General features: G+C 46.0%; 2 protein-coding genes across 3 annotated transcripts in view; one reads left to right on the top strand and one right to left on the bottom strand.

Moving 5' to 3' along the window:
- Positions 1-891: 891 nt before the first annotated feature.
- LOC141060804 (ubiquitin-like protein 5) lies at positions 892-23,068 on the bottom strand. Of its 2 annotated transcripts, XM_073557160.1 has the most exons (6): positions 22,926-23,062; positions 18,232-18,400; positions 11,313-11,376; positions 10,992-11,075; positions 9,269-9,306; positions 892-1,029 (listed from the first exon to the last, which is right to left on the bottom strand). In XM_073557160.1, exons 3-6 carry the CDS (start codon positions 11,366-11,368, stop codon positions 986-988), a joined length of 222 nt encoding a protein of 73 aa, XP_073413261.1. In that variant the 5' UTR covers positions 11,369-11,376; positions 18,232-18,400; positions 22,926-23,062; the 3' UTR covers positions 892-985. The 2 variants fall into 2 exon arrangements, with proteins under 2 accessions (XP_073413261.1, XP_073413260.1); XM_073557159.1 differs by lacking the exon at positions 18,232-18,400 and having other exon boundaries at positions 22,926-23,068.
- LOC141060803 (protein CASC3-like) overlaps positions 23,030-24,502 on the top strand; it is a 40,689-nt gene continuing 39,216 nt past the window's right edge. Inside the window, exon 1 of the mRNA XM_073557158.1 lies at positions 23,030-23,109. The gene's annotated coding sequence lies outside the window, so the exon portion shown is untranslated. The remainder of the gene's footprint in view (positions 23,110-24,502) is intronic.

Here is a 24,502-nt window from a genome sequence, read left to right as displayed (position 1 = left end):
AGATATATATACGCATAGAAAAGATACTGATGTATACACCTTTTGATGGTGCGCCAAATGCACCGTGTTGCATTTTGGTGCACTTGGCGCACTGTCATAGGGGGGGGAAGGGGCCGGCGAAAGCATACCAGCGCACAGCCTGCGTACCCAATGCTAAAGATAGGGTACGCAGGTTGCGTGCAGCGTCATGCGCCCATAGGAGGAGCTGACTGGAGGGGGCGGCTTTTCAAATGCGATCGGTGTGTAAAAATCAGACAGCACTGGAACGGACCAAATGCTGTGATTTTTTTTCTCGCTTCCATTGACTTCTATTGCGGGATGCGATCCGAATACTGATTACAATCACAGCATGCTGCGATTTTCTTTCCAGTCTGACCATGATCAGATCCAAGCTGGAAAAAGAAAAAACGCAGATGAAGACACAATCATAGAATAACATCGGTCTGAATTCAATCTGATTTATCGGATTACGTTCGTCCGATTTCATCGCAAGTGGGAATGAGCCCTAATACTTAATTTCCCCTGCAGGGATGGTGTAAGGATAGTGAACACCTGTTGCTGAGAAGTTAGGTCCCAATTGAGCTTATGTTCCCTTCTCTTGCCTGTAAGTTATGTTTTACTGGATACCCATGGATGAGATAAAGCCGCTACCTATCTGAAGAACATAGGAGGCATCTTTCCATGTATGTCCAGGGACTGAGGAGCATCTTTAATTAGAACTGACTACCAACTACCCACTACTAGTCTATGCTGAAGAGGTGGGCTCCCTCCAAGGATCCCACTGAAGTTGCCATGTCCTCCTTTATGTACTCCAGCCATCCCAGATTAGTGTTAAATTAGAAGTCGATGGCTGCTGTTTGAAGACGACGAACACTAAACCAGACAAATTAGTTACAGAACAAGATTTTATTAAAAAAAAAAAAAAACCACTGTGGACAAACACCAAAAAACAGAGCACTGGGTGAGGGTGGCGAGAAGGCGACGACTACTGGTAATACAACTCCAGGTTCATCCCATCGTGTATTTCATCTGGAGAGGAATCTGTTAAGGAATGATTATCCTGGATATGTGCAGGTTACTCAAGTACCGCGACTGTAGTGTTGTTATAAAACCATGGAGAATTAAAATTATTTTTCTCAAATTCACCGAAAGTCAAAATTTTCCTCCCTTTCATTCAATGAAGCCTAAACTTTACTGCAAACAGAATACTGTTATATCAGTCATGTAATAAGAGGTCTCTGCATACTATGCAGCCCAGAAAATGAGGATTCCGCTGCCTAGACTTTACTAGCGCAGTCCTGGGCAATCTATGGCCTGCAGACCACATCGGGCCCCTTATCTGTTCCTAACCAGCAAGCTGGGCCTCTCTCACCACATCCGTCCGACATCTCGATTTCACTGGTATCCTGGGGATGCAGATACTGGAGAACATAATGGAGGAGAAGGGGAGACATCTACTTTCACCATTCAGCATGTGCGACTGAGAATCTCAGCACAGGTTCAATGACGTCATGTCTGAATGGCAGGGAAACGTGGGCGAGGCGAGTAGTTCGTTTTCTTTTTACGGTCATTCACTCATTCAGGGGGTAATATGTGGGCCAATCATACCGTGCTTGTGGACAGGTTGCGGAGGTACTATACTTTGTGGGATCCATCAAATTGAATAGTTGGGCTGTGGGGAGGAATGAAACTGTATGTTGGACTGTGGGGGGGGAATCATTCTGGATTTGAGGGCTGTGTGAGGGTCATCATGCGGTGTTGGAGGAATGGGTGATCGTACTGTGAGGGACATCCTGTAAATGGGGAGCTATACGGGATCATGCTGCATGGGTTTCACTCTTCTGTGTGTGGGACCAAAATTATGGGGGGTATGGTGGCCATCGTGCTGTGTGGGGAATTGTGGGAGACTTCATACTATGCTGACGAGCTGTCGGAGAATCATACGGTGATGGGGAATATGTGTGGGAAAGTATTACGTTACGTACCGGTAACTGTATTTTTCGGAAGCCCATGACAGCACCACGAGAGAGGGGATCCGCCCTTTAGGAACAGGAAACCTACAGATACAAAAAGGGCGGCACCTCTCCCACGCATCAGTTGGATTACAGAGCTTGAGAGGCTACCATGGTTAGTACACAACATATAATATATACAACCTATCTACCCTATTTACCAGAAATATTTTATACCATGTCCCACATACAGTAAACTGTGGACAATCTTTTAAAGGAGTGCATCCCTATATGTGAACAAGGGAGGGAACTAAGGGTGCTGTCATGGGCTTCCGAAAAATACCGTTACCGGTACGTAACTTAATACTTTATTCGGACTCCCATGACAGCACCACGAGAGAATTACAGAGATGTAAACTAAATTAGGGAGGGACTACAGCCTGCAGCACCCTTTGCCCAAAGGTGAGATCTGAGGAGGCACCCATGTCTAACCGGTAGTGGTTAAAGAAGGTGGAAGGAGATGACCAGGTGGCCGCCTTACATATCTGATCAATTGACACTCCAGATCTTTCTGCCCAAGATGATGCCATGGCACGAGTGGAATGCGCCCTCAGGTTCTGCGGAGCCGGACCTCCACCTGCTGTGTAGGCAAGAGAGATAGCCTCCCTAATCCACCTTGCTAATGTGCGTTTCGATACCCTACAACCTTTCCTGGGACCTTGGAAGGATAGGAATAATGCATTCTCCTTCTTCCAAGGATCCGTGGCTGCTAAATATTTAAGTAAGCATCTCCTAATATCTAATGCCTGAAGTTTTTGCTCCTTAGGGTTAGTCGGATTAGGGAGGAAGGAAGGCAGAACTATCTCTTGTGTCCTGTGAAATTGTGATGCTACCTTGGGAAGGTATGCTGGATCTGGCCTTAGGATTACTCTATCCTGTAAGAACTCTGTGTAAGGGGGCAATCTGGAAAGTGCCTGTATGTCGCTTACTCTACGTGCGGATGTTATCGCTACTAGAAATGCTGCCTTAAGAGATATAATCTTTAATGAGGCAGAATCCAAAGGTTCAAACGGACTCTCTGTCATGGCTGTAAGGACTAAGTTTAAGTCCCAAGGCACACATCTGTCTTTGTGTATGGGTCTCGATCTAGCCGCTGCTTTGATGAACCTTGCTACCCAATAGTTATTGGCAATATCACATGCAAACAAGGTTCCTAAGGCTGAAACCTGTACTTTTAATGTACTTGTGGAGAGACCCAATTCGAGACCCCTCTGGAGAAACTCCAGAATATGTTTCGTGGGAATTCCGTCTCTGACATCAAACTGAAAGGTGGACAGGAATCGCTTCCAGGTCCTAGCATAAATGTTAGTGGTAGTCAGTTTTCTGCTTTTTAGGAGGGTATCAATTAAATTCTTGGAGAACCCTCTATCCTTTAATAGTGTCCTCTCAAACACCACGCCGTCAAATGGAGTCCCACTACTTGCGGGTGGCTGACTGGCCCCTGGTAGAGGAGATCCGGAAGGTTTGGCAGTACCCCGGGGATCGCATACCGACATGGTCCTCAACCATGCGAACCAGGTCCTCCTGGGCCAAAAGGGGGCAATTAATATGACTCTTGCCCGATCTTCCCTGATCTTCCTCACTACCAGAGGTAGAAGATTTAATGGTGGGAAGGCGTATGCCAGAGAAAAGTTCCATCTTATCAGGAGGGCATCCACTGCCAGTGTATTTTCCCTGGGATTCAGAGAGCAGAACGATTTTTCTTTTCTGTTTTCTCTGGTGGCAAAGAGGTCTACCTCTGGCTGACCCCATCTGCTGACAATCTGGTGGTAAATATCCCTGTTCAAAGCCCATTCTCCTTGCTTTAGAGCCTTGCGGCTTAGAAAGTCTGCCTTCACGTTGTCTTTTCCTTTGATGTGGAGGGCTGTTAAAGATAGAAAACTTTCCTCTGCTATCTGAAGGAGACGTTCTGTTATCCGCATCAGGGCGTCGGAGCGGGTTCCACCTTGGTGGTTGACATATGCTACCGCTACCTGGTTGTCCGAGAGTATCTTCACGTGATGGCCCTGTAGGTACATAGAGTTTTTTGACTGCCCGCTCTATCGCCAATAGCTCTCTCTGGTTGGATGAGATCTCAGCATCAGAATCCCAACGTCCCTGTACCACTATGTTCCCCATATGGGCCCCCCCAACCGAAGGGACTAGCGTCTGTGGTTATAATACGGGTTATCTGCGTTACCCAGGGCAACCCCGAGGCTAGGTTTTTGTCATCGAGCCACCATCTAAGCGACGTAACAGCTGAGGGGCTTAGCAACACTCGACCTTGTAAGGAGCCTTTCAAGGCCCTGCTATAAATCAGGACGTCCTTCTGAAGGGCTCTAGTATGGAATTGTGCCCACCTGACTGCTGGGATGCATGAGGTTAGAGAGCCTAACAGGGACATGGCCTGTCTGAGGGTCATAGAAGGATTATCAATCGCCCGAAGAACCTGCTGCTGTATCTTTTGCAATTTATCCAATGGCAATAGACGCTGCTGAGTTTCTGAATTTAATAGTAAGCCTAGAAACTTCTGTATCTTTAAGGGCTGAAGTCGGGATTTTTCGTAGTTTAATATCCACCCGAGGTTTTCTAACCTTGATTTAGCTCTATCTGGGATATACAATGGCCCACTGATTTCCCCACAATCAAAAAATCATCTAAATATGGAACAACTAAGATGTCCACTTCCCGTAAATGAGCCATAACCTCGGCCACTATTTTTGTAAATACCCGGGGTGCTGCTGAGAGACCAAAGGGAAGGGCTCTATACTGATAATGACGGACTGTGCCGTCTACTGAAACTGCCACTCTCCGGTACTGCTGGAAATCTGCATGGATAGGTACATGATAGTACGCATCTTTCAAATCTATGACTGCCATAAAACACCCTTTAAACAATATTTTTATTGTTGTATTGATGGACTCCATCTTAAAGGTACGATTAACCAAAAACTTATTGAGGAAACGTAGATTAATAATCGTCCTAAATGTCTTATCAGGTTTTTGGATCAGGAATAAGGGAGAGTAGAACCCTCTTCCTCTCTCAGAATCTGGAACTTCTATCAGGACGTTTTTCTGGCAAAGGCTTAAGACCTCCGCTTCTAAGGCTGCTTGTTCGAGGGGTGAAGATCTTAAAGGAGTTGCTTTAAAGGTATCCCGCGGGACCTGGGTAAACTCCAATCTAAGCCCGGTGGATATTACCTTGCGCACCCAGTCACTATTTGTAATCTGTAACCATGCCGGGAGGAAGGATGACAGTCTACCCCCCACGGGAATTACTAGTCATTGATTCTGTCTCTTTTGATCTCTCGACGAGCGTCTGAACATGTAGCCCGTACCTCTTCTTCTATCTTCCCATCTGGGACGGTCTCTAATAGGCGAAGAATTGCGCCTTCTCCCCTGACCGAATCTCCTTCTACCAAATGGACGTCGGTAGGACGCAGACCAGAGATTTGGGAATTTTTTCTTGTCGTCCCCAGCTTTCTCAAGCAGATCGTCCAGGGCTGCGCCGAACAAATATTCACCGTCACACGGAATAGCACAGAGCTTCGCCCTGGACTGAATATCCCCTTGCCAGCACTTCAGCCACAGGGCTCTACGAGCCGCATTAGAAAGACCTGCTGCCCTGGCGGCCATTCTTACTGCATCCGCTGAGGCATCTGCTAAGAAAGCTGCTCCCTCTTGGATTGTTGGTAGGGCCCCAAGAATTGTTTGCCTCGATGTACCCTGTTTTAATTGTGACTCCAACTGGTCCAACCAGACCATCATGGACCTGGCCGTGCATGTTGATGCCACTGCTGGTCTTAAGGACCCGGCAGCCATTTCCCAGGTATTCTTAAGGAAGGTATCTGCCCTCCTATCTAGGGGATCTTTAAGGGATCCCATGTCCTCAAAGGGTAGCGAGGACCTTTTCGATGCCTTCGCAATGGCTGCATCTAATTTGGGGGCCTTGTCCCAAGTATTCACTGCCGGATCGTCGAAGGGATATCTGCGTTTGAGGGCTGGTGGTAGCGACCCTCTCTTATCCAGTTTTTTCCACTCTCTGTGGATCAGATCCTGGATTTTCTGATTTAATGGGAAGACTCTACGCTTCCTCTGTTCCAGGCCCCCGAACATGACATCCTTCATGGATAACTGGGGCTTAGGCTCCTCTACTTCCATTGTCCCTCTGACTGCTTTGACCAGCTTGTCTACTCGGTCAAGTGGCAGACAAAACCGCCCCGATCCCTCTTCTCCTGAGGAGGACGAGGGAGATGAAGCCTGGGAGTCTCTACTTCTCATCCATTCTGCTGAGGAATCGGACTCCACCGGGACCTCGCCCCTTAGACTTTCTGGCTGGGACAAAGACTTTAGGGTTTCCTTCATTTCTGCCCTGACTATGTCCCTTAAACTCGCCGCTACCACGGGCGACTCTTCCGCCACTGTCTGCTGAATACAGGGGGGGCACAATTTTTTGGGGCATTTGTCAGGTAATGGGCATGCACAGAGTGCGCATTCCCTGTGTTTAGTTTTACTTGTAGCCTTCTTCCCCTAGAATAAAACACAGAAGGGGGGTCCCGTCACTGAGTGAACTTTCACGAAGATCACTTACCAGTGCCACAATCAAGTACCGGAGAATGAGGGGGATTTTTCTCAGTCGATGCTCCTGTGTCTGCCTAGAGGAGCTTTTATGACTGGATTAGTCACTTCGTCCCGCACGTTCCTTACTGTCACGGGACTCTTTCTTTTTCTGCTTGACCTGCCGAAGGTCATCCAGGGGCGGCAGAGATGCTTGTCGCTGCTGCCGACGGTGCTGCTGCCGCTCCTGTTCGCTCTCCATTACTGCTCGCGTAGTGAGGCCAAGGCAAGGCACCCTGCCAGGGTCCTGCCTATATACCCCTCCTCCGAACAGCAGTATTCCTCCCGCGCCCCTCCCCCCCTAATAGGGCTCCCTTCCCCAGCTGGCGCGGCACCCGGCCGGAGAGCCGGCGCTTACCGGCGTTTTCGATGGGCGCCACCATCTTGGTTTCCTCGCACCTGCGCAGTGGCGCCGCTGACCCGGACGCGCATCCTCCGCCCGCCCCCTGACGTCACCGCGACCCCGACGTGACCGGAAGTCACGCGGGACGCCGGGGCGCTCCGGAATGTAGCGCTCCCCGGCCTCAGCATCCCGCAGCCGCGCCGGCCCCCCGATACCACCGCACATGTGCCGCCGGAGCCGGGAGCCCCCCGGGGGGGCATACTCACCAGCGGCGGCCTTACCCTGGAGACGGACCTCCTCCGGACGCCGCTCCCTGCTGCATACGCCACCGCCGTGCCACCCATCCTGGGCCACCGTGGCATCCTCCAGGAGTTCCGCACCAGGCCGAGGTAGGAGACCCCCTCGCTACCTGTATCGGCCGGCCGGCCTGGGATCCGGTTTCTCTGTAGGATCCCGTCCCCTCAGGAACAGGAAACCAACTGATGCGTGGGAGAGGTGCCGCCCTTTTTGTATCTGTAGGTTTCCTGTTCCTAAAGGGCGGATCCCCTCTCTCGTGGTGCTGTCATGGGAGTCCGAATAAATCATACATTGTGGGGGCCATCAAACTGTGTGGGGGGCTGTGAGAACATCATACTGTTTTTGGGTGAACTGTTGACATTGGTACAAGAGCTGAACAACAGGAGGAGCAGTAAGAGTTCGTTCTTTTCCTACAATCCTTATAAAAATCAGTAAAATCAGTAAATTATAGGGTGTTTATCTGCTCAATAAGAAATTAAACATTCGTTTTTAACCAAATAAATTTCAGTATATTGGTTCAGCCCTTCGCAACAGTCATGGTCTCTTAAGAGGCACCTTGGGAAAATTATTTGCCCATCTCTGTTCTACAGGAAGATGTGGCTGCTTGTAAAGGGTTAAACTAGAGACAAACATAGCTGCTTGTAAAGGGTTAACCTACGCGAGGAGAACATACAGGTGCATCTCACAACATTAGAATATCATCAAAAAAGTGAATTTCTTTCAGCTCTTCAATACAAAAAGTGAAACTCGTATATTATATAGAGTCATTACACACAGACTGATCTACAGTATTTCACGTGTTTATTTCTGGTAGTGTTGATGATTATGGCTTACAGACAATGAAAACTCAAAAGTCATCTTGGTAAATACTGATTGTGGAAACTTCACACTAGACCTCAAGCAGCTTGGATTGTCTGCCTCTAACACTCTTCCTTCAGACTCTGGAAACTTGATTTCCAAGGTCTAGTGTGAAGTTTCCACAGTCAGTGATGGTTTGGGGAGCCATGTCATCTGCTGGTGTAGGTCCACTGTGTTTATCAAGACCAAAGTCAGCGCAGCCGGCTACCAGGAAATTTTAGAGCACTTCATGCTTCCCTCTGCTGACAAGCTTTTTGGAGATGGAAATGTCATTCTGCAGCAGGACTTGGCCCCTGTCCACACTGCCAAAAGTACCAATACCTGGTTTACAAACAACAGTATCACTGTGCTTGATTGGCCAGCAAACTCGCCTGACCTTAACCCCATAGAGAATCTATGGAGTATTGTCAAGAGGAAGATGAGAGATACCAGACCCAACAATGCAGATGAGCTGAAGGCTACTATCAAAGTAACCTGGGCTTCCATAACACCTCAGCAGTGCCACAGGCTGATCGCCTCCATGCCACGCCGCATTGATGGGAGCCCCGACCAAGTATTGAGTGCATTTACTGAACATACATTTCAGTAGGCCAACATTTTGGATATTAAAATCATTTTTTCTAGCTGGTGTATAAAGTATTCTAATTTAGTGAGATAATGACTTTTGGGTTTTATTTGCTGTAAGCCATGATCATCAACATTAACAGAAATAAACACGTGAAATAGATCACTCTGTAATGACTATATAATATATGAGCTTCATTTTTGTATTGAAGAACTGAAATAAATTCACCTTTTGATGATATTCTAATTTTGTGAGATGCACCTGTAGCTGCTTGCAAAGGGTTAACCTACTAGAGGAGAACATAGCTGCTTGCAAGGGGTTAATCTTGTAAAGAGGACACACAGTTCTAGAGCGAAACTAAGTTTTATACTTAAGAGGTAATAGATCATCATTAAGAAAAATTAAATGTTCCTTCCAGTGTCCTACGCAACTACTGTACATTATTTCCCACCCCAGCATTGTGGCCCCATAACACAGCAGGAGGCCTGCATCCATGGAGAATCCCTAGAAGCTGTAGGACACAACATTTACTCCAGACCCATCCCATTTCCTTGGCGCATCCTCTGAAGCTCATGTGTTCATGCGCAGAAAGGATACAGTCAGCCAGAGAAACGTGGTCCTTAAATATCGTGTACCTAAAAACACAAAATACCCAGAAAACTTTAGACCGTCTATATAATCATTACAGATCAAGCGTCATAAATACAGTGCTCAGCATAAGTAAGTACACCCCTTTTGAAAGGTAAGATTCTATTCTCTCTCTTACTGAACCCCAACAACAATTTTCAAAATTCCGACAAGGCAAAGTAAGGTTAAAGCCCCATTCCTTAGTTTTTTTTTCCCACCGCTGGAGTGGTGTTACTAATCTACGGTCCCTGCAGCTAATAATATATATACGCGCCGCCGTCTTCATCTTGTATCACTGTTACAGTCCCACTGTGACATCTTGTTAGAGCAATTACTGACTGGAAGTCAGAAGTAACGGTCAAGACATCAACGAGGAACTCATAGACTTGTATTGAAGTGACCAGCGACGCGCTCCAGCAAACACTGGTGTAATCCGGCAGGTCAAACTGCAGGAGACCAACCGGAGTGGTGGTGATAGATGGTGAAGATGGCGCTAGGTCACGTAAGACTAGGGGCAGGGAACTTAGACTAGAAGCACCACCCCAGCAATGCAATAGAAAAAAAACTAAAAACCGCTGGAGTGGCGCTTTCTAATATAACTTGCATTACAAAATCAATCTAAAAATGAAGAGTGCTCTGCCCATGGACAGGAACGGGGCTAATCTTCTTACCCCCCCAGATCTGCGGTTCGGCTTCTAATTATTTTGGCTGGCTGAAAGGTTGACTGTGTCACACTTCTCACAAAAGACGCCACAGCAGAGGATCAAACGTCACCTTGGGAAACCCGAAAGCTAAGGAAACGGACACTGACCTGTCGTTGCACAAACCGACGTGCTGATGTCTAATCAGGACCTGCATGGATGCTGCATGTCCTGAGCAGCTGAAGGACCAGTCACAAGCTCCGACGGAACTTCAAACCGTGGTAATGTAGGCCGTGGGAGCGCGTGAGGCGGGGCCGTGTTCACATATTACCTGTACAATACTTCAGAGCTTCACTCACTATTTTGACAGTTTTGATTGTTGGCAGGCGCTCCCCTATAACATCTAAGGCTGTGGGCACACGCTGCGGATTGTCCTGCGGATTTTTCCGCGCGGATTTGTCAAAAACCGCAGGTAAATCCGCAGGTCAAAAGACCTGCGGTTTATCTGCAGTTTTTCTGCAGTTTAGCCTGCAGTTTGACACCTGCCATGGAACAGGTGCCAAACCGCAGCGGAATCCGCACAAAGAATTGACATGCTGCAGATTTGAAACTGCAGCAAATCCGCATGGAAAATTCCGCACTGTCTGCACAGCGTTTTTCATTTTGCTTTGATTTTAATGGTACTGTACACCACAGCAGAAACTGCTGCGGATCCGCAGGACCAAACCCGCTTCGGATCCGCAGCAGAATCCGCAGCGTGTGCACACACCCTTAAAGCCTAATTGATTAGATAGGTCGATCACCTGACAAAACAGCAAAATGCCGTTTCAAGGGTGATCGAACGGTTTATATAAAAAGTTGATATTTCAGTGACCGGTGTGCGTAGTCCTTACTTTACCGGAATTGCTGTCCATGTGTGTAAGCTGCGTCAGGCTATAACCCCGTTAACACACACTTTGCTCTGGGTGTGACCCTTGCCCTCCCCCCCCCCCCCCCTGTCACTTGCACAGCACCAGGGAGATATCGCTCTGCGCCCATTCCCGGGGACTCACCACTTCTTGAGGACTATCTTCTCCCACCGTGTTCCTGTCTGAGCAGCTATAAGTTTCTTCAGGTCTTTAATTGTGTCTTCCGAGCTACACGACACAATGTTAAGGAAACACCGAAATAAAAGGATTGACCTGCAGTAAAATATATAGAATATCTGACAACCAATAAACAAGACCAATGTCAAGAGGGACACACGGCCTTCTCCGTGTGGCAGGGGCGGTCTGTGACTGCTTCTGCAGGGAGCAGCTGGCCAAACCCTCAGAATCCGGGTTCCTAGCACATCCCACGGAGGTTCTTGTTTGCGACGGACAATGGAAGGATACTTGCACTTTACTCGCACTTTCTTCCCCAGTCGGTCATTACAGACAACTTCGATCATGATGAGACCTGGAGGTAAAAGAGTCAGTGAATTTATGGGACCGTAGTTGAAGGCCTTTTATATGCAAGGCATAATCTTAAGATAAATCCTCAGTATCAGATTAGTAGCACTAGAAGCAACTGATCAGCAGGGGGGTGCCGGACCACCACTGTTCAGATACTGATGACCTCTCCAACAGATAGACCCTTCAATGTAAAAATATGAACACAAAAGGGCCCAAGTCAAAGTAGAGGGACAGAGAGTAGATTTCAACCATAAAAGAAAGTTTATTAACCCCTTAATGACAGCCAATTCGTCTTTTTACTGACCTGAGATATAAGAGAATAAACATCCAGGTGACAATCCAGCAGCTGTCGGCTGTCCACTATAGCTGACAACTTGCTGTATCACAAACGATCAGTGTTGGCACCATCCATATCTGTTTAACCCCTTAGTTGCTGCTGTAAACAGTGACTACATCAAATAAATGATTACTAGATTGTCGTGGCTTCCGCTTTAATCTAATTGACACCCTGAGATCATGATTGTGTGGTCCTGATGTTTGCCATAGCAGTTCATGGCCAAATAGCGGCCTTAAGGCCCTTTTACATTTAGCGATGCACCAGCGATCCGATCAGTGATCCGACCCGGTCGGGATCGCTGGTGCATCGCTAAATGATCGCTAGTGAGCTTTCACACAGAAAGACCTCACAGCGATGCAGCAGCGACGCAGCGCACGATACTCACCTTTCACACACAGCGATGAAGACATCCTCCCGCCCGCCTCCACGCGTCACTCGTCTCACACAGCATGAAGCCCAGCAGGAAGCAGACGACGAGAAATGGAGTCGCGCGATCAGCGATGGACAGCGGGGGAGCCGGTCGGAGGTAAAGTATCACACATAGCGATATCGCTAGCAATATCGCTATAACGTCACTAAATCAGTGACGTTTTAGCGATATTGCTAGCGATATCGCTATGTGTAAAACCCCCTTTAGAGTCTCCCGGCCAGTTCAGAAGTTAGTGACATTTAGGTGGTAAACAAACACTTTTTCATTCCGGCTATACCACTTTGCATTAATTCCTGAAAATCACCTGAAGGGTTAATAAACTATCTGACAGAAGTTTTCAATATGTCAGGGGGTGCGGTCTTTAAAATGGTACCAAATTTGGAGTTTTCCAATATATAGCACCCCCAAAGTCACTTCAAACTTGGATAGGTCCCTCAAAAAAATAAATTTTGTAAATTTCCTTGAAAACATGAAAAATTACTGCTACATTTTTAAACCTCCTAAAAAGCTAACAAAATAAAATAGTGTTTTATAAAAGGTGCTGATGTAAAGCAGGCATGTGGGAAATGTTATTTATTAATGTTTTTGTGTGGTATGACTATCTGGATGAAAGGGATAATCATTCAAAGTTTGAAAATTGCAATTTTTTTTACATTTGTCAAGTTTCTGATATGTTTTGTGTTTATTTAAGAAAAATATCAACCTAAATTTACCATTATCATAAACTATAATAGGCCGCGAAAAAACAATCTCAAAATCAATGGGATATATTGAAGTGTTCAGAATTTAAATAGTTGGCACCGTCACTAAGGGGTTAACACAAGTACATATTAAAAAGAAATTATTGAACAGAGTAGCACTACCAAAGCAGGACAAGTCATGGGGTAATAATATAGAAGTATAGCCACAGAATACAACATGACTAATAAATATTACTAAAATAAGTACCAAGCAAGTGCTCAAAAGATTGCACATGTATAAATAATGTAAAAGAAAACCAGGGGAAGAGTCTTGAGGAGATCATTTGCATATTCCCAGTGCCTTCTGGGATAAGTGAAGAGTCTCCGCGAGCTCAACGATCACTGGGTTTTGGCCGTTGCAGCTGAAAAGAGGAAATCGGAGAAACCAGGGGAAGAGTCTTGAGGAGATCATTTGCATATTCCCAGTGCCTTCTGGGATAAGTGAAGAGTCTCCACGAGCTCAACGATCACTGGGTTTTGGCCGTTGCAGCTGAAAAGAGGAAATCGGAGAAACCAGGGGAAGAGTCTTGAGGAGATCATTTGCATATTCCCAGTGCCTTCTGGGATAAGTGAAGAGTCTCCGCGAGCTCAACGATCACTGGGTTTTGGCCGTTGCAGCTGAAAAGAGGAAATCGGAGAAACCGCGCGCCTGTCGGCGCGCAAATTTTGGCTCATCTTTTTAAGAAATCTCAAGATGGAAGAGGCCAGGAGCCATTTGGTGAGCTGCATTTCTTGCTACATGTTCACAGATTTACCAGTGGAAAAGCCAAACTTCACATGCCACAAATGCAAGCTTGTGACCCTGTTGGAGGAAAAGTTGCAAAATCTCGAAGAGAGGTTAGCTACGTTGAAGATCATTAAGGAAGGTGAAGAGTTCTTGGACAGAGCAGAATTATCTCTTCATGTTACAGAAAGAGAAGAAATTCGAAGTGCACCTGAAGAAACAGAGGATTGGAGACATGTGACCCAGAGAAGCAGGAGGATCAGGAGGCAGTCAGCACCCATACTGCTCAGAAACCAGTACCAGGCTCTCACGCAGGAAAACAATGAAGAAATACATCAGGATAAGACTTTGCCAACAAACAGCAACCTTGTACGCCTTCAGAGTCCTCCTGGATGGAGAAAGAAAAATGTTGTGAAGAAGAAACGGAGAGTGGTGGTCATGGGGGATTCCCTGTTGAGAGGAACAGAGGCCGCTATCTGCAGACCGGATATAACTTCAAGAGAAATGTGCTGTCTTCCAGGTGCAAAAATTAAAGATGTGTCTGACAGGATATCAGGACTCTTCAGACCTACAGATGACTACCCATTCCTGCTACTACATGTGGGGACAAATGACACCGCAAGAAACGACCTGGAAACCATCTGCAGAGACTTTGAAGACTTAGGCAAGAAAGTGAAAGAACTGGGAGCGCAGGTGGTCTTCTCTTCCATCCTCCCAGTGGATGGCCATGGAACAAGGAGGTGGAATAAGATTCTGCAGGTGAACAACTGGCTACGTCGATGGTGCCATCAGCAACGATTTGGATTTCTGGATCACGGAGTGAACTACTTATACGATGGACTACTTGCTAGAGATGGGGTGCACCTTACGAAGACTGGAAAGCAGGTATTTGGAAGTCGCCTTGCTACACTTGTAAGGAGAGCTTTAAACTAGAACAACATGGGAAGGGAAGCAAAAGACCAGAAAAAGCCATACACCTGACAAATGCTACTGAGAACTCTGCTATTAGAAGTGGAAAGGAAGAACAAAGACGAAAGAATCTAATTAAAAAAAATATTGGAGAAAGAGAAACCAATCACAAACTAAAATGTTTCTATACTAATGCACAAAGCATGGGCAACAAACAAGGAGAATTGGAACTACTAACACAGGAAAAGAAATATGATGTCATTGGAATCACTGAAACTTGGTGGGACAATACACATGATTGGAATACAAGACTAGAAGGATACAACTTATTTGCAAGAAACAGACTTGATAAACGAGGAGGGGGTGTCGCATTGTATGTTAGAAATGCGTATATCTGCACAGAGATTGAAGCTTCAGAGACTGGGAGTTCTGTGGAAACTGTTTGGGTAAGAATACAAGGACAGAACAATGGAAAGGACACCATTGTAGGCATTTACTACAGGCCGCCTGTGCAAGCTGAAGATATGGATGAACTCTTTATGCATCAAATGGCCAAGTTCTCCAAAAAATATGACATAGTTGTCATGGGAGATTTCAACTATCCAGACATTTGTTGGGAATCTCTCTCAGGCAAAACTAACAGGTCAAGGAAATTCTTATCCTCTCTTGCTGACAACTTTATCTTCCAAAAGGTAAAGGAGAAAACAAGGGGAACTGCTACCTTGGATCTAATCCTTATAAACAGGGAGGAAATGGTTGAGGAGGTAAAAGTGGCTGGGACCCTAGGAGGTAGCGACCATGCTATTTTAGAATTTTGGATAACTAGAGGCGGAAGACCTGTGAAGACTCAGACGTCAAGGTTAGATTTCAGAAAGGCAGATTTTAAGGGATTCAGAAAGAGAATTGGAGGGATCCAATGGCTGGATATCCTTAAAGACAAAAATGTCCAGGAAGGATGGGAAATCTTGAAAAATGAAATTCTCAAAGCACAGTTGTTAACAATTCCGAAAAGAGGGAAGAATAGGAAGCATTTAAGGAAACCAGGATGGATGAACACAGAACTTAAGCACATGCTAAAAAGGAAGCAAAAAATGTTTATAAAATGGAAAGAAGGAGACATATCTAAAGAAGAATATAATGCTGTCTGCAGAACCTGCAAGGCACAAATCAGATTATCTAAAGCTGAAAATGAATTGAGGCTTGCAAGAGATGTCAAAAGCAATAATAAAGGATTTTGGGGATATGTCAAAAGTAAAAGAAAAGTCAAAGATGCTATAGGATTTTTACAGGATGAAAATGATGAAATGGTAAGACAGGATGTTGAGAAGGCTGAACTTTTAAATTCCTATTTTGCATCTGTTTTCTCTCAGAAAGGAAATGTAACATCAACTGTTATTCACTGTCCTATTAAGGGAATAGAAGAATCCAGGATATCTATAAACAGAAAGATAGTGAGGAAACACTTAGCTAACCTAAATGTATTCAAGTCTCCAGGTCCAGATGAATTACACCCCAGAGTACTGAAGGAGATAGCAGAAGAAATTTTTGAACCCCTCTCCATAATCTTTGAAAATTCTTGGAGAACAGGAGAAGTGCCAGAAGACTGGAGAAGAGCAAATGTTGTTCCTATCTTCAAAAAGGGGAAGAAGGTGGACCCAGGCAACTATAGGCCGGTGAGTCTGACTTCTATACCAGGAAAGATCTTTGAACAAATTATTAAACAACATGTATGTCAATACCTGGATAAGAATGAAGTGATTAAACAGAGTCAGCATGGGTTTGTAACTAATAAGTCATGTCAGACTAATTTAATTTCCTTCTATGATGGTATTACTGATTGGGTGGATCAAGGAAATGCTGTAGATATAGTATATCTTGACTTCAGCAAAGCATTTGACAAAGTCTCTCATACAATCCTTATTGAAAAAATGACTAAGTATGGAATGGACAAGGCAACTGTTAGGTGGATTCATAACTGGCTTAGTGATCGGACCCAAAGAGTGGTCGTAAATGGCTGCACATCCAGTTGGAAGAATGTCTCAAGTGGGGTACCACAGGGCTCTGTCCTGGGCCCTGTATTGTTCAACATCTTTATCAACGATTTAGATGAAGGAATTGAGGGTAAACTGATTAAATTTGCTGATGACACAAAGCTAGGAGGGATAGCTAATACTAGAGAAGAGAGAGAGAGGATTCAAAAAGATTTAAATAAACTGGAGAAGTGGGCAGCAACTAACAGAATGGTTTTTAACAGGGAGAAATGCAAAGTACTACATCTGGGCAATAAAAATGAAAAAAGCATATATAGAATGGGAGGAATAGGGCTAAGTGACAGCACATGTGAAAAAGACTTGGGTATACTAATAGATCACAGACTGAATATGAGTCAACAGTGTGATGCAGCAGCAAAAAAGGCAAATGCAATTCTAGGATGTATTAACAGAAGCATACAGTCTAGATCACATGAAGTAATTATTTCCCTCTACTCCTCTTTGGTCAGACCTCATCTGGAATATTGTGTCCAATTTTGGGCACCACATTTTAAAAAAGACATCAACAAACTGGAGCAAGTTCAGAAAAGAGCGACCAGAATGGTGACCGGTCTGCAAACCCTGTCTTATGAGGAAAGGTTGCAGGATTTGGGAATGTTTAGTTTGCAAAAGAGAAGACTGAGAGGAGACTTAATAGCTGTCTACAAATATCTAAAGGGCTGTCACATTGTAGAAGGATCAACTTTATTCTCATTTGCACAAGGAAAGACTAGAAGCAATGGGATGAAGCTGAATGGGAGGAGACACAGATTAGATATTAGAAAAAACTTTTTGACAGTTAGAGTGATCAATGAGTGGAACAGGCTGCCACGAGAAGTGGTGAGTTCTCCTTCAATGGAAGTCTTCAAACAGAGGCTGGACAGACATCTAACTGGGATGATTTAGCGAATCCTGCTTTGAGCAGGGGGTTGGACCAGATGGCCCAGGAGGTCCCTTCCAACTCTACGATTCTATGATTCTATGAAAGAGAACCAGGTTCATCAAGAGTTAAAAGCTGTACAAGTACAAAGCAGCAGTGTGGAGACTGAAATATGGGCACAAATAGATTCCAACGGAGTATTAAGGCCCCTTTACATTTAGTGATGCACCAGCGATATGACACGGTCAGGATCGCTGGTGCATCGCTAGGTGGTCGCTAGTGAGCTGCCACACAGGAAGATCTCACAGCAGCGATCTAGCGGTCGTTACTTACCTTTCAGACGCGGCGATCCTGACGTCCTCCGTCCGCGTCCACGCGTCGCTCGTCAGCGCCAGCAGGAAGCCCAGCAGGAAGCGCCCGACAAGAAATGGAGCTGCGCTATCAGCGATGGATAGCGGGGGAGCCAGTCGGAGGTAAGTATCACACATAGCGATATCGCTGCTGCGTCACCAAATCGGTGATGCTTTAGCGATATCACTATGTGTAAAACCCCCATAAGGTTGGCTCCGAACATCCATGAGAACATGTGACGTCCTTATGTGAGGTGGAGGGTAGGCTAGATGTAGGGGTCAAAGGAACTAAAGTGCCTGCTGTGCAAGGAGAAAGTGACAAAGTGCAAATGTTAGGCAACAACTTGCCTAGTAAATCGGTAGACAGACCCCGTCCTGCTGCCCCTATGCGCGTTTTTGGCCCAAAGCTATGCGGGAGCTAGTATATGTGCAAATGGTGGGCCAATCAAGTGTACTCACCGTTAACGACGTATGGTCCGTAGTTGGCGCCTCCAATTTATGGATCTGCGGGGACTAGGATTCCTTGGGTTCTCTTCTTGGACCACTGTGTGCGGTGACGTCAGGGCCAGGACTTTCTAGGATTCCTTTCTGGTCTGAGGAACTAAATAGGATCACGACAGGGAGAGCCCTGGAAGGAACATTGTGCTTTGGTTTCACTTCGAATATATAGTTTTATGTACTTTAATTTGTATTTAGATTTGTACTGACTGTCCTGTGTACCGTTATTGGTGTTATGTTTTATTTTGTCCTGCTAATTAATCTTTATAATTCAGTGTGGACTATAATCTGTCCATTATTATCTACATGCTTCATAGCTATTACTATTGTGCCACATTTATGGCCCTTGTACACCTTGGTTATTAGTCCCATTGTTCTTATCCCGGCACTTTTACACTTTTATTGAACTGTACTTGGGCACATTTATGACAGTGCTTACACTGCTCATCATTCCCCTATTCCTTCACTTTCTTCTATTATTTTGGTGGCTCAGTCCTCCCCCTTTAGTTTTTATTTTTCCACTATCATATCTTTTTTTTCTGCCCGCAGTCATTTCATTTATCCACTCGGATTAAATGGCCCTTTGCTCTTTTTAGGCCGCCGTCAGGGTGTACTCCCAGCATACGGGTGTTTTCCATACATGTCAATATGAATTAGGGCTCCATCTCATTTTACATAGAAAGTCACTATTACCTGCTCTCCCACATGTCCTTCCACTTGCAACCTTTTTTTTTGTTGTTGATCTCTGCTGTCCTGTTCAATATAGATACATGGCCCTTTAATGGCCGTCACTCGCTTTCTGATCTTGTGCACATGCCCGGGCCCGACCTCAGGCGCGCCTTCCCAATGCGCTGCGGTGTGTTCAGAAGTCATCCTCGCTGCCTATCAGCGGTGGAAGGCTTGTGTCCCACGAGCGCAGGAGGAAGTAGTCCGGCCGCGCTGACTACGGACCATACATAATTAACGGTGAGCACACTTGATCGGCCCACCATTTGCACATATAGTAGCGCCCGTGTGGCTTTAGACCACGCCTCCTAACGAAGACACGGCTTAGGTATTCATGGTCGCGAACAGTTAGTTGCTGGTGGTTGTAACCATGGATACCTGAGCTTCTACAAGACCCTGCACATGGGGTAAGCGACATCGCTAATCAGGAGAACTATACTACATTTCTAATTGGAGAGATTTGCTAACATTTTTATTATTATTAATTTTTTTTTTTATTATTTTGGTGGCTTGAAACGAAACGTAAAACTTTGGTGAAAAAAAATATAATATACGTGTATTTGTGTGGCCATTTTCTCAGACCCATTTCTTCACTTTGCTGGGAGCTGCTTTTCTATTGGAGACCTTTTGGGGTACATACAAGGTGTCGATCGCTTTTATGCCATTTTTTGGCCGAGGTGCAACTACCAAAAAACAGCAATTTGGCAGCTTCTTTTTTCCCCCCTCTTCAAGGCGTTTAGTGTAGGAGATAGAATTCGTGGGATGTTTTCTTACATTGGGGATTACTCATCAGTCATTATCTCTCGTCGCTTGTCATGTCTACTCACACCCGTCGCACAAACTAGAAGAAATGACAGTTTCGCCTGACGCTCAGCCTGCAGCTTCATGATAGCACACAGATGGCCGTGAGTGGGGGGGGGGGTCTTCAGTAGACCCTCAGCTGCTATGGCACCCAGCGATCGTTTAGATGCTGCTGTCCGACAGCGGCATGTAAGGGGCTAAACAGCGGCCATCGGGGCGAGCCCCAGGGATTGTGCTGGCTGTAAGAAACAGCAGACACCGGCAGCGTCTGCTCTCGATGGCGCCCCCATTCACCCACCTCTGCGTACCGATACGTCATATGTTGGGAAGGGGTTAAACAACGTCATTTATGAGCACCGTTGGGTTAAACGAGCTTAAAAAAAAAAAAAAAAAAAAAATCAGCTGGATCCTTTATGTTTTACGTAAATTAGGTACTTGGAGCGCAGTGGGTGGGGCCACATTACCAGGAGCACCTTTCCTTCTCCCCCGGATCCATAGAGCATGTGGAAAAGGGGTGGAGCTTCCTGACGATCACACGGCCCCACCCACTGCGCTATGAGCACCTCATTTGCATATGTGTCAGTATATACCGCCTGTGACGCTGCGGGAATAGACCTCCATCACAAATACGGACTGAGAGGAGACCCCAGTCTAACACCAGGACCCGCCTCACTCCCCTGTCCAGGGCTGAACCCCACACTGGCAGCGCAGGAGGAAACAACAATTCCAGTAATCCGGCACCTGACGATCCAGCGCTGAACTACCGGCAGGGGGCACCCTCCGTATACCCTACAGCGTCAGTGAGGCCCCTACACAAATCCAAACAACTGAGACTGCAGGGCCAGTCCGATAATCCAGACCCTTTCCTTATCATGCACCCTTACACCGGATTAGGCTATGTGCCCACGCTAGTGTTTTTAAACACTCAGGAAAAGCATCCCCTTCCCTGAAATGCGCGTCTTTTCTCTGCGCGATTCTTGTGTGTTTTTGAAAAAAAGCCGCGCGTTTTTGATGCGTTTTCTGGGAACATTGGGGAAGGCTAAAAAAGCTCAGCTATGCGGGAATGAATGAAAATGCTGCGTTTTTAGCTGCTAAGCGATTCCTGAACTGTTAAAAACGCATGCATTGGCACAAAAAGCCAAAATTGCATGCTAATAAATTTGAAGCATCTTGTAAGCGTTTCTGCAGCGTCTGAGCCAGTACAAACGCTGCGGAAACGCTTACAAAAACGCTACGTGGGCGCGATTTTTAAGCGTTTTTGCCGCGATTTTCGGTGCGAGAACGTTTAAAAATCGTGTACAGAACGCCCCCCATGCATTCCTATGGCATTCCGCACATGCTGTGCTAATGTTGCGCTTTTTTCCGCGGTGGAATCGCATTGCGGAAAAAAAAAAAATCGCAGCATGCTCATTCTTTTGTGCGGAAACGCAAAGAATTGCCGCAATTCGCACCCATAGGAATGCATGAGAATCTCATGTGCGGTTGGTACCCACGGTGTGTAGGAGAGGAGACTGTCCTCCAGGCCCTGGGTACCTTACCCCTGTAAAAGAAAGAATTAAAAAATCGGGGTATATTTACCTTCCAACGTCTCGCGCTGCCATTCTGGGCCACAGCGTTCCCAGTAATGCCTTGCGGCAAGGTCCTGTGATGACGTGGTCTCGTGAGATCGCTATAGTAACGCGAGACTACGTCATCACAGGTCTCGCAAGGCATCGCTGGGAACGCTGAGGCCGGGATGGCAGCGCGGGACGTCGGAAGGTAAATATACCCCGATTTTTTTATTTTTTTATCATTTTTAACATTTTATCTTTTACTATTGATGCCGCATAGGCGGCCTCAATAGTAAAAACCTGGTCACACTCAACACTATGTTTGACGAGTGTGACCAACCTGTCAATCACTTTCCAAGCGATGCTTCAAATCGCTTGGAAAGTGCTTGAGAAAATCGTGGCAAAATCGCAAACAGAATCGTGGAAAAAAACGCATGATTTCTGGGAAGGAGTCCGGTTTTCATTGTGCGTTTTAAGGCTATGTGCCCACGTAGCGTTTTAAAACGCACAGTGGAAACCGGACTCCTTCCCAGAAATTGCGCTTTTTTTCCTGCGATTATATTCGCGATTTTGCCGCGATTTTCTCAAGCACTTTCCAAGCGATTTGAAGCATCGCTTGGAAAGTGATTGACAGGTTGGTCACACTCATCAAACATAGTGTTTGACAAGTGTGACCAGGTTTTTACTATTGAGGCTGCCTATGCGGCCTCAATAGTAAAAGATAAAATGTTAAAAATGATAAAAAAATAAAAAAAAAATTGGGGTATATTTACCTTCCGACGTCCCGCGCTGCCATCCTGGGCCTCAGCGTTCCCAGCGATGCCTTGCGAGACCTGTGATGACGTAGTCTCGCGTTGCTATAGTGATCTCACGAGACTGCCAGAGTCACGCGAGACTACGTCATCACAGGACCTTGCCGCAAGGCATTACTGGGAACGCTGAGGCCGGGAATGCAGCGCGGGACGTTGGAAGGTAAATATATCCCGATTTTTTATTCTTTTTTTTTACAGGGGTATGGTACCCAGGGCCCGGAGGTCAGTCTCCTCTCCTCCACACCGTGGGTACCAACCGCACATGAGATTCTCATGCATTCCTATGGGTGCGAATTGCGGCAATTCTTTGCGATTCCGCACAAAAGAATGAGCATGCTGCGATTTTTTTTTTCCGCAATGCGATTCCGTCGCAGAAAAAAGCGCAGCATTAGCACAGCATGTGCGGAATGCCATAGGAATGCATGGGGGGCGTTCTGTACACGATTTTTAAACGTTTTCGCGCCAAAAACGCTTAAAAATTGCATCGTGGGCACACAGCCTAATTGCAAAAACGCTTACGAAAACACTTGACAATCGTGTCAAAAAGCGCATGCGTTTCTGCTCAGGAAAAAAACGGTTGAAAAACGCAACGTGGGCACACAGCCTAAAGGAAGTTTGAGTCCCTAGCAGCGTCATACAGACCCACCCTCCTATTACTCCGTCCATAGAAGGCATGCTGGGACTTGTAGTCCGGACGCAGCCAGCTAGGAGACCATATACATCAGCGTCCCTGCTTCATCACCCAGACACCGCGCCCTGCACTTACCGTGGGGCGTCACCGCACTGTCACTGACAAGAAGATAGCGACTAGATCGGAGGAAACTGAGAAGAACTCGCCACTAAACGCTCAGGGAACTTCCGGCGGAAATGAGGCGACCTGTCTGTAGTACAGCAGCGCGGACTCTATAGTCACAAGACAGACTGTCTAGCCGTTGGAGGTCTACTTCATGGTATGATCGGTGCGGACACCAGAGGGCGCTCGTGTGTCAGACGTTTAACAGGCAGAAACGTAATAAGCGCAAAGGCTGCAGGTGATCGTGTTATTTTCTGTAATATAATGGTCAGTCCGATTAATGGATCAGTATAATGGGTCAGTCAGTATAATGGGTCAGTATAATGGGTCAGTATAATGGGTCAGTCCGTATAATGGGTCAGTCGGTATAATGGGTCAGTATAATGGGTCAGTCCGTATAATGGGTCAGTCCGTATAATGGGTCAGTCTGTATAATGGGTCAGTCGGTATAATGGGTCAGTCCATATATTGGGTCGGTATAATGGGTCAGTCGGTATAATGGGTCAGTATAATGGGTCAGTATAATGGGTCAGTCCGTATAATGGGTCAGTCGGTATAATGGGTCAGTCGGTATAATGGGTCAGTCGGTATAATGGGTCAGTCGGTATAATGGGTCAGTCGGTATAATGGGTCAGTCCATATAATGGGTCGGTATAATGGGTCAGTCAGTATAATGGGTCAGTATAATGGGTCAGTATAATGGGTCAGTCCGTATAATGGGTCAGTCGGTATAATGGGTCAGTATAATGGGTCAGTCCGTATAATGGGTCAGTATAATGGGTCAGTCTGTATAATGGGTCAGTCGGTATAATGGGTCAGTCCATATAATGGGTCGGTATAATGGGTCAGCCGGTATAATGGGTCAGTATAATGGGTCAGTATAATGGGTCAGTCCGTATAATGGGTCAGTCGGTATAATGGGTCAGTCGGTATAATGGGTCAGTCGGTATAATGGGTCAGTCCATATAATGGGTCGGTATAATGGGTCAGTCAGTATAATGGGTCAGTATAATGGGTCAGTATAATGGGTCAGTCCGTATAATGGGTCAGTCGGTATAATGGGTCAGTATAATGGGTCAGTATAATGGGTCAGTCCGTATAATGGGTCAGTATAATGGGTCAGTCTGTATAATGGGTCAGTCGGTATAATGGGTCAGTCCATATAATGGGTCGGTATAATGGGTCAGTCGGTATAATGGGTCAGTCGGTATAATGGATCAGTCCGTATAATGGATCAGTATAATGGGTCAGTCCGTATAATGGGTCAGTCTGTATAATGGATCAGTCCGTATAATGGATCAGTCCGTGTAATGGGTCAGTCCGTGTAATGAGTCAGTCCGTATAATGGGTCAGTATAATGGGTCAGTCCGTATAATGGGTCAGTCTGTATAATGGATCAGTCCGTATAATGGATCAGTCCGTGTAATGGGTCAGTCCGTGTAATGAGTCAGTCTGTATAATGGGTCAGTATAATGGGTCAGTCCGTATAAAGGGTCAGTCCGTATAATGGGTCAGTCCGTATAATGGGTCAGTCCGTATAATGGGTCAGT

Source organism: Dendrobates tinctorius, unplaced genomic scaffold (assembly GCF_039654945.1).
Source record: "Dendrobates tinctorius isolate UK_male_01 unplaced genomic scaffold, ASM3965494v1 ptg000245l, whole genome shotgun sequence".
NCBI classification, from domain to species: Eukaryota; Metazoa; Chordata; class Amphibia; order Anura; family Dendrobatidae; genus Dendrobates; species Dendrobates tinctorius.
This window is presented reverse-complemented; position numbering and strand designations above follow the sequence as displayed.